The sequence below is a fragment of the Eurypyga helias genome, unplaced genomic scaffold, assembly GCF_000690775.1.
Source record: "Eurypyga helias isolate BGI_N326 unplaced genomic scaffold, ASM69077v1 scaffold47993, whole genome shotgun sequence".
NCBI lineage: Eukaryota > Metazoa > Chordata > Aves > Eurypygiformes > Eurypygidae > Eurypyga > Eurypyga helias.
Genome location: NW_010243955.1, coordinates 1 through 10,149, shown reverse-complemented (window position 1 = coordinate 10,149; position 10,149 = coordinate 1). Strand labels below are relative to the sequence as shown.

Below are 10,149 nucleotides of genomic sequence, written 5' to 3'. Positions count from 1 at the left end.
GAGCTTTTTTCTCAATACTTCCACTCCTGTCCAGTTATTAACATACCAGGTGAAAACCATTCTTTTTTATTATCTTTAGGGGTTTGCTTTCGGTATCTCTGCTTGCAAAGTGTTTCTCAGTTCAAGGGCAAGGGGCTGATTTGTGCCATGCCAAGATGAGAGTTTATACAAGAACTACGATTCCAAGGGTTTAGAAGGAAAGACTGGTGAGATTTAGGAGGGAATACTTGGAAATAGAGCCTTTTCTGTGCTGTCTCTGTATCAGCAGAATTTTTATCCCCAAAAGACAAAAATGACATGGCATGTCTGACACGGTTCCCTGAGCTAGTTTCACCACAGCTGAAGCCTCTTCTCTAGACTTGTGAAAAAAGCAGCAGCGGGAGGACCCAGCTGGGTGTGTACGCATTTAGCCAAATGTGCCTTTGTATTGCTGAGTTACTACACGGAAGAGGACGGAAACACGTAGCCTCACGGATGCGTTCCCATGAGCGTATCAGCCCTTCTCTGACTGTGTCAGTGCGTGTTAGCAAGCTGGGCTTGGGAGATATCCACTGTTTGTCCGGGGCAGGAACTGTGTTGGAGAGAGCAGTACAGGTGGGAGCTGTGAAGCCAGTGCACAGCGTAATAACCTGGGTGAAGTGGTAACCATCGTCTGCCTTTTTCCTCTTTTCTGTGTGTTGTGTGGCCTGTAGATTTATTCTCCTGTTTCCTTTTTAGGCCGAACGTTTCCTGTGGATCAGTTTTTTCTGGAAGATGTGATTGCAATGACAAGGTATGAAATTGTCAAACACTCTCGGGTGTAGTTGGCCTTTGTGGTTGCACTGTGAGACTGCAGTAGTTCTGTGCATAGAGTTAAAAATCAAATCCTCTCAAATCTTCCCCACCACCTGTAGTCTCGGGGTTCTGCTAAAGCACTGACTGGAAACCATGCTTCCTGCGCTGCAGGGGTGCCTGGGATCTCATGCCAAAACAAGCCTTTCTGCGTTAGATACAACATAAGTACTGAAGAAGTGGGGAGCTTTGCCACAGAGTTAGGCAGTGCTTGTGCTTTACTTGTTTCAGTGGTGGTTAGACACTGGCAAGCAAAGGAAATTCGAAGGTAGATTTCAGCACTGAAGGAGAAAAATGCAGGGCACCAAACAATTCCTTTCTGTAAGCCCTACCTTGCAGCTCTGGTACCAGACGCTTGTTACCATTTGTAATCACTGGAGAGTCACAGCAGCTCCGATATTCCAGATGTTAAATTGATCAGCTACTGTAAATTACTAGCGGATTGTTGTTCTGAGCTGTCCAGTTAGCTGTCAAGATCAAGTTTGTAGTCCTACATGGCCTTTAAAAGACTGACATCCCAGAATGGAAGGACACTGTAACCTTGATCCTGTCTGTGGTTTTGCAACCCACTTATACAAAGTTCCTGTCAGATTTATATATAAATGCTTTTGATACCTTATCTCTGTGGCTAATTTTTAGAGACTGTTAGGCTTCTTTCCACACCACTGAATGTTTTTCTGCTGTTCAGATATGTTCTAGAGGACAGTAGTCCCTACAGGCGGAAGACGAAGCAAGAGAACAAACAGAATGGAAGACACAAAAGAACTGCATTTGAAGAAGTAGAGGAGGACCTGAGACGTGCTGGTGTTCTGGAAAGCACCGACACAGTTGTCAGAGATTCAGATCCAGACCAGAAATTAACTCTGAAGCAGCTCCTCACACGATATAAAGGCGAGCTGCTTCTTAAATCTAACAAATTGGCATGTAACATTTGCCGGCCAGCGTGGTATGTCAGTATGTAATATTGTCTGTTGAGTGCATGTGTATAATTCAGAGTTTTGTCCTTGGGAAGTTAATCAGGTCACTACCACTAGATGAGAACAGGCACCTCCTGCTAGCTTAAAAAAAAGAGAACCCATTGTCCTCTTAAATTAGAACAAACATCTCAGCTGAAAACAGTTTTTAGGATCTGAAAATGGACATTTTTCAGCTCTCTGTTTCCATCCTTTTTCAGATGCCTTGTTAGTTCCACTTTCTGTTCTGTATCTGTTCATGCGTGAGCAGCTTTGCTTAAAGCACAGCGTGTATCTGCCCACTTCAAGGAGGTCACTTCAGTGTGACAAGCCTTCTTTGAGAAATTCAGTCACTCTGAGTGGCTTAATAAGAGAGGCAGACTTTTCCATGAACTTCCCTCTCTGTCATCATCAAAATCCTCCCTGCACACCTTTATGGTGAGCCCCGCAGTGGTACTGAGGGAGAGCCATTGCTTAACAGCTTCAGATTCCCTCTGGGCAGTTACCGTTTCAGAAGATGAGGGAATCTGGGTGTCTCTCTGAACTGGTGTAAGAAAGATGGAAAGGGAAAAGAGAGAGCTTGAGAAGGTACTCCTGGAAGTGTCTGTAAGTGGCCATATGAAGGCTGTTGGTTCCTCTTGCCCCCAGTACACATGCGTGTCATTCTGCTCGGAGATGAATCCTGGTCTAGGCTGTGCACAGGGCAGGGCTGAACCCCAGTAAGGCATGAGAAGGGAAGGTCTGAAACAGAGGAAAGCATGGAAAGGGGAGTGTGACTCCTTGAGTCACCTACGGAGCTACCTGTGGTCTGAGCCAGACGCTGATTAAACCGAGGTGTGGTTGGTTATGCAGCCACACAGGTTCAACAGATCTTTTTTTCAAGAGGTGGACTTACTGTGCATTTTATTTCTTTTTCCCCAGGGGTCAGCAAGGCAGTGTTGAAAACAATGTCTGTCATGGACTTGGACAAAGTGAATCTAGAATTAATTGAAGCCTTGCTGGAGTGGATAGTTGGTGGCAGACATTCATACCCCCCAGGTGATTTCATTGTCCTTGAGGGAGAAACAAAAGTAGATTCATGGAGGCTCTGTGCTTACAGACAGCCCAAAGCTAATGTTTTGCATGCAGAGTTTCTGTAGTTACTGGGTTTGGGGGGAAAAAAAAAAGTCCTACCTGAGTAACAAAGCTTTTGATATACATGGGATGGGAAAGGTGAAAGAATGGTCTACTTGGAAAAGTCTTTGGTGAGGGACTGTTACAGCCTGTGTGGTTTTTGTTCAGTAATTGCAAAACAGAGCTGGAGTTCTGGCTTGAGCATTCTGCACACTGATAATACCTCATGCTGTCCTTCCTGTCAAGTGACTTTTATTTTTTCATCTATGTATATAGGTGCTGTGTTGATATTTTTGCCTGGTCTGGCAGAAATCAAGATGCTTTACGAGCAGCTCCAGTCTAATGCTGTTTTTAATAACAGGCACAGCAAGAGGTAAGGCCGAAAAGCTCCACAACTCTGTCTTTACCCATAAGGAAAGTGCCGTTATCCAGGGATAAATAAAGGTTATTAAATGTGTGAGACAGCTGGTGATATGAAGGTCTTGGCTGCAGTCAGGGTAATTCCTTTTCTACTGTCTAATTGGCTTGCTGGTTTTGGTTTGTCTCCTCAACTCAGGAAGGTTAGTTGTTGAAGTTCTCGGAGACCCTAGTGATGAGTGCTGTCCATCTTGTGCTCTGCACGACCCAGTGGACTGTTGAAAACTTCACCTCAGCCCTTGTTCTGTTTCAGAATGTTTGCTGAGACGCATTCAGTTCTGGTTGCATTTGGCCTTAGATTGTTACATGGAGATGTAGTTGGATCTCCCTGACTAAACGGTTTTCACACAGATGTCCATGGCAAAGTTAGCTGGAGTGATTTTTTTCCCCCCCTCCCCCCAGTCTGGCATTATAAATGGCAGATTCCAGGCTCCTCAAGAGAGGCAGGATTTCTGCTCAACATTATTCTGAGAGCTATCCCTTCTGTAAACTTCTCCACCTTCCCTTAGAACATGAGTAAGGAATATGAGCCAGCAGTGTACCCAGGTGGCCAAGAAGGCCAGTGGCATCCTGGGCAGCATCAGGAACAGTGTGGCCAGCAGGACCAGGGCAGGGATTGTCCCCCTGTACTGGGCACTGGTGAGGCTGCACCTCAAATCCTGTGGTCGGTTCTGGGCTCCTCACTACAAGACAGACACTGAGGTGCTGGAGCGTGTCCAGAGAAGGGCAGCAGAGCTGGGGAAGGGTCTGGAGCACAAGTCCTGTGAGGAGGGGCTGAGGGAACTGGGGGTGTTTAGCCTGGAGAAGAGGAGGCTCAGGGGAGACCTTATCACTCTCTACAACTACCTAAAGGGAGGCTCCAGGGAGGTGGGTGTTGGTCTCTTCTCCCAAGTGACAAGTGATAGGACAAGAGGAAATGGCCTGAAGTTGTGCCAGGGGAGGTTTAGATTGGATATTAGGAAAAATTTCTTCAGGGAAAGGATTGTCAGGCATTGGAACAGGCTGCCCAGGGGAGTAAGTGATTGAGTCACTATCCCTGGAGGGATTTAAAAGATGTGTAGACATGGTGCTTAGGAACATGGTTTAGTGGTGGACTTGGCAGTGCTGGGTTAACAGCTGGATCTTAAGGGTCTTTTCCAACCGAAACGATTCCCTGATTCTGTGTTTTAAAGGCGATATGGCAGATAGGTTTGCTGGTTTTACGTTGCTTGGAATGGCTGTGGGCAGTGTCTAGTACTGGCGAGGCAAAAGTGTGTGCAGGCAGATTATTCCCAAGAGGAAAAAGGCTGGAGATGCACTGAGCATGCTGTCGCATTGTCCTTCCAGGTGTGTTGTTTATCCACTTCATTCCTCACTGTCTAGTGAAGACCAGCAGTCTGTCTTCCTCAGACCTCCTACAGGAGTTACCAAAATCATCATCTCTACCAACATTGCAGAAACATCTGTCACCATCGATGATGTGGTCTATGTGATTGATTCTGGAAAAATGAAAGAGAAAAGGTACTGGGATTCACTCCTCAGGGCTTTGTGGTCTGGGAAACTGCTCTGTGCCTTGGGCTGCATACCTCAGCTTTCTAAAGAACTGGGAAAAACTTGAAGGAACTTGACCCGCAGGAAGGTGGCGGAAGCCAATCTAGACTTGGATTCAACTGCAGGGGTGGGAATTGTGTGTGTGCAGAGGTTGGCAGCATCTGCCTGCTTGACCTCCAGCCTGTTCACTCTGCACTTATGAACATAAGCCTGTTCCTTGCTTTCCTGTAGGTACGACCCAAGCAAAGGAATGGAGAGTCTGGAAGACACATTTGTGTCCAAGGCCAACGCTCTGCAAAGGAAAGGTCGAGCAGGCCGCGTAGCCTCAGGCGTCTGCTTTCATCTTTTCAGTAGCCATCACTATAACCATCAGCTTATAAAACAGCAGTTACCAGAAATACAAAGAGTGCCCCTGGAGCAGCTTTGTCTAAGGTGAGCTGTTTGCCTGAAAAGCCAGCGTGCGGAATGTCCTTCCTCCACCGGAATGTCCTTCCTCCACCGCAGGGAGCTCCTGCCGTGCCGTTACCAAGGTGTTTAGTTTTCTCACACTGTGAAACCAAGAAACTTGCTCTGGAGATCTGGGGCTCTGTTGGCTGGTTGCTTTGATCGTACTGTCCCATTGCCTCTGCATCCAGAAACTCCCTAATCGCACCCTACGCCAATTCTCCCTGTTCTTCCCATTCCTTAGCTCTCATCTGGTAAGTCTCCCGGAGCTCTCATCGCCGGAGGAGACGGATACATTCCTGTACTCCAGACCCATGGTAGACACTTGTCCCTTTACGTCGTCAGGTGTCCCGCGGGGCTGCTGTGCAGCGCGGCGCCGTAACGCCACAGGCAGGGTCTAGCACCACCGTCACGCAAATACTAACTGAAGGGGTGCTCCTGTCCCTGCTGTGCACCCCTTTGTACAAAAAGGAAATGAAACAATTGGGGTTTACGGTAAAATCTTTATTTTAAAGCCTAGTGTGCTAAACAGGAATGTGTTCTTACAGACTGTGAGGTGGGGTGAGGTACGCTTCCCCCAGCTGTTATTTCCCATTGCTTCCTGACTTGAAATGCACGTTACAGGCCCTCTTCTAGGGAGCGTGTTCCTAGAAGCATGTTTTCGGTTGGTTTGTTTTTATAAAAGCTTGCTCTTTTTCTCCTGTGTATGGAACTAAGCTGCTTTTTTTTCTCTTAATTATTTTTTTTTTCCCCACCTCCTTAAGAATTAAGATTCTGGAGATGTTTTCCGCACAGAGTCTTCACTCTGTCCTGTCACGACTCATTGAGCCGCCTAGAACCGAGTCCTTGCGAGCGTCAAAGCTGCGACTACAAGACTTGGGAGCGTTGACTCCAGACGAAAAGCTCACGCCTCTGGGGTACCACCTGGCTTCTCTGCCTGTTGATGTCAGGATTGGCAAGCTGATGCTGTTTGGCACCATCTTCCGCTGCCTGGATCCTGCACTGACGATAGCAGCCAGCCTGGCCTTTAAGTCTCCTTTTGTAAGTGCTGACTGCGTGCCCCGCTGTGAAAGCGGCGTGTCTCCGTGCAGCCGACTGCACCCGAGCGTGTACTCTCCCTCGTAGCTTACAGTGGCTTAGCCTACGCTGTTCACGGGGTGCTCGTTAAAAGTCCCGTTAGGAGCAGAACACCAAAACCATGCAGCAGTGAGTAGAATGTTATTTACATGATGAGCGAACAGCAGAGACAGAATGGATAACAGCTTTGATTTGAACCTGGAAATGCAGCCACTCCGTTTTGTCCCAGGGTGGTGCAAAAATGGAAAATGACTGGGAATCCAAGAAGCAACCAGAACTAACGATGAAAGAGTGATAACTACGGAGCGGACCTGTCTGAGCTGTGAATGCAGAGTTCATTCTGGATTTCAGTTTGTCTGCTTTGGCTTTTTTGAGTCAGCTGCTGGGCTTTACGGGTGCTCTTACGGCCATCAGTCTTCTGCTGCGATGTAGGCGCTTGCGTGGGAGGTCAGGCGTCAGGTTTTAATTGCTGTCCTCAGTAGGGCAGACGGCTCCTGTTGAGGGTAGTTGTGAAAGATTTAGAAATAGATTGTTGTAGTTACTTAACTGCATATTGGTTTTCATGTGCTTATTGGGCAGCATTCCCTACAGCACTTTGACTTTAGGTGCTACAAGTTTCTATGCTGATGCAGAATAACTTAAACCCAGCTTTTTGAGTGGCCTGAGTCACTGTTGCCCTCTGTCTCTCAGACCCAGGTTGATTTCAGACTTGCTGTGCTCCTCTTCTCTGTACAGGAATTCTTATTTGCGCTTCAGCTCTGTTAACTTGCTGAGATTTGCCCTGTGGTGTTTTTTCATGGACCTTGGCATTCTGCAGCTGCACAGAGATCCGCCCCAAATGAAGTATTTTCTGTGAGCTGGTCAGATTTACTTTTGGATCTCTTGGGCTCAGACAGGGCAATGGGCTTAGGTGCTCTGCTGTTCACTAGGTATTATTTTTAATGCCTCCTAGTTCTGTTATCCATGGAGACAATTTGCATTCTGACCCGGGAGCTGCTGTGAAAATACCACAGATGGTGCACCATGCAGCACTCCCAAGGGCCCCTCTAAGATGTGAGGGGAAGAACATGCCTAACCTGTCCTGTCTCTCCAGGTGTCGCCATGGGATAAAAGGGAAGAAGCAAATAAAAAGAAGTTGGAGTTTGCAGTAGGAAACAGTGACTACCTGGCTCTTCTCCAGGCCTACAAGGTGAGCTGAAATTCATGAGCCTCCCTGAGGCTTGTGATGTGCTTGAAAGTCAAGCTGAAATGGTGTATTCAAGGTTTCCTCCCACCCTCTCAATTAGGGATGGCGTTTAAGTATCCAAGAGGGCTGCCAGGCCAGCTACAACTACTGCAGGGAGAACTTCTTGTCAGGAAGGGTTCTCCAGGTAAGTCTGGTTTCGTGGTCTTGCCCAGGGGCTGGTTGAGACACCGGCAGGGTCCTAGTGAGGAAAGCAGGCAACTGGAGAAGGCTGTCCTCGCTCTGTGTGACACCCTCTGTCTGCAGGAAATCGCCAGCCTGAAACGGCAGTTCACGGAACTGCTTTCTGACATCGGGTTTGTGAAGGAGGGATTAAGAGCCAAGGACATGGAGAAGAAGTGGTCCCAAGGCGGCGATGGCGTGTTGGATGCCACAGGAGAAGAGGTAACTCACAGCATTTTAGCGCTCCAGACAACACTGCGGCTTTGCCTTTGGCCTGGGTGCCCGGGAGGCTCTGGACCGGTGGACTTCCGGCCACGGCCTGGCTTTGTAATCGCGCGCTGGCAACAGCTGCCGCTGCCTACCACTCTGTTCTCCCTCCCAGTACGTCGCGCAGGCTGGCGCTGACCTCCACTGTGTGAGGCTCTGCGGGCCCAAACGCCAAGGGAGCTGAAACCTGCTCCTTGCAGCAGTGAGACGCGGCTGACTTGACACGTCAGAAATCAGCCAGCGGTGGAAAGGCAGGGGTCTGACCTGTGGCCTGTCCCACTGTTGGAATGAGCGCCAACCTTATGTTGGGAATGGCATTACCTTACCTAGCAGGCAGTGAAGCACTTCAGCATCGCGGACATTCTTCCAAAAGCGGTACCTCTGGAGCCAGAGATCTCCTGGGGCTGCACAGCGAGGTGACAGGCGCATGGTGGTTGAGGAGTCTCACCGTGTGCTGGGACTGCTGGGGCTGGCTTTCCCGCGGGGGCGTGCCGCACTGGAGGCAGGCCTTAGGGAATGGTTAGGTTCAGCACCAACTGCATCGAGAGAGATGGTGGCCAATTTGCTCCATTGGTCGCGGGGAGGAACACAGCCCACATCTAGCCTGTGACCTTAGGAGCAGTAACTGGGCCTCCCCATAAAGCACAGCAGTGCAGCTCTAAAAGTAAACCGGTTTTGGGAACTCATTCATTCCAGGAGCAGGGCTTTGCCTGTATGGAGTCACCTGTAGAACGCCTAACGCACGCGTTCATTTCACAGGCAAATTCCAACGCCGACAACATCAAGCTGATCTCGGCTATGCTGTGTGCTGCACTGTACCCCAATGTTGTCCAGGTAAAAGAATGCTTTTTTCATTTTCCCTTCTGCTGTCGAGCGTATCCGCACGGCCTGCCTGCAGTCTGGTCCGATTGCGGCAGCCTCGAGCCGGGCTCGGTTTGCCAAAGCCTGCTGCTCGTAGTGTTAGAGCCAAGAGACGGGCTGGGGTTGGTATCGCTGAAGACTGCCGCCGTTCCTACGGGCCGGTTGGAGCGTCAGGCAAAAGCTGGCAGCAAATACACTTACGAAACTGCTTTAGATCACAGCTTTGGAGAAGGATGAGGTTACAAATGAAAAATCAGGGTTGGACAGCATCCGCCGTGTCTGTCTCTAGTGACTTCACATGGTACTACTTGGGTATTTCTGGTTTTGATAAAATTAAAACCTAAGTTACAGCAGATTTTTATACCTTTTTAATCTTACCATGCAGGTGAAAAAGCCAGAGGGCAAATACCAGAAGACCAGTGCAGGAGTGGTCAAAATGCAACCAAAAGCAGAAGAGCTGAAGTTCGTTACCAAAAATGATGGTTACGTTCACATTCACCCTTCATCTGTGAATTATCAGGTCAGGGTTCTTTTTTTCTGCAAAGCGTGCTCTTTTTTGTAAAAGAAATCACCTTTGCTTGAGCAGCTGAGCTTACAGTAAGGGTCCCTGGTGATGTTTAGAAAGATCTTCATGACTGCACCGTCCCGTTAGAACTGTGAATACCCATGGGTTCCTGAGTGGAGAGTGTCCTCTGGGCACACGGTTAAACTCCAGCCTCTGGGGTGGAATTAGCAGCTGCAGTAGCTCCCCCATCCCCGTTTCATTCAGCCACACGCCGTATGCGGGGGTGGCAGCGCTCCCCGGCTTCTCCTCTGTATCGACTGAGATGGTGCACGTGTGGCACCGTCCAGCGCGCAGGGGACTCCTCCCCACCGCCCCGTCCCAGGCGTGGTGTCTTCAGCTGGAGTACTATTTATTGGTAAATAGCTCAGGGGTATGCTCTGGTTTGTTTCTTCCTGGGCCCTCAGACTGAAGTGCAATTCCTTTCCAGCTTAATAGCGAATACTTAGCTGAGAGCTCTGCCGTCTCTGCCGTGGTGTATGGTAACGTCTGTCTCAGGGAGGGCTGTTCCGCTATTTGACACTTCGTTGCTCTTCCAGGACATAAATTAGTCGCTTTCAAAAAAGTGGGGGTCTGATCATTAACCACTTACTTGGGTTAGAAAGGTTTTGAAGTGTTCATTGCTCTTCCCTTGACAGAGCATAGCAAATGCAAAAGAAAGCAAAGAAGGACTTGGGGTGGATGAAAAG

General features: G+C 48.7%; 1 protein-coding gene across 1 annotated transcript; it reads left to right on the top strand.

The window, feature by feature from the left end:
• Positions 1–6: 6 nt before the first annotated feature.
• Positions 7–9,418, top strand: LOC104508088 (putative ATP-dependent RNA helicase DHX57; the record flags this gene model as incomplete). Its single annotated transcript, XM_010149586.1, has 13 exons — positions 7–49; positions 718–772; positions 1,520–1,722; positions 2,706–2,822; positions 3,174–3,270; positions 4,641–4,814; positions 5,076–5,276; positions 6,053–6,329; positions 7,459–7,554; positions 7,652–7,735; positions 7,855–7,992; positions 8,797–8,871; positions 9,284–9,418. Coding segments are annotated over 13 exons (1,695 nt in total), but the record flags the coding sequence as incomplete, so codon positions are not given.
• Between the last annotated feature and the right edge of the window lie 731 nt (positions 9,419–10,149).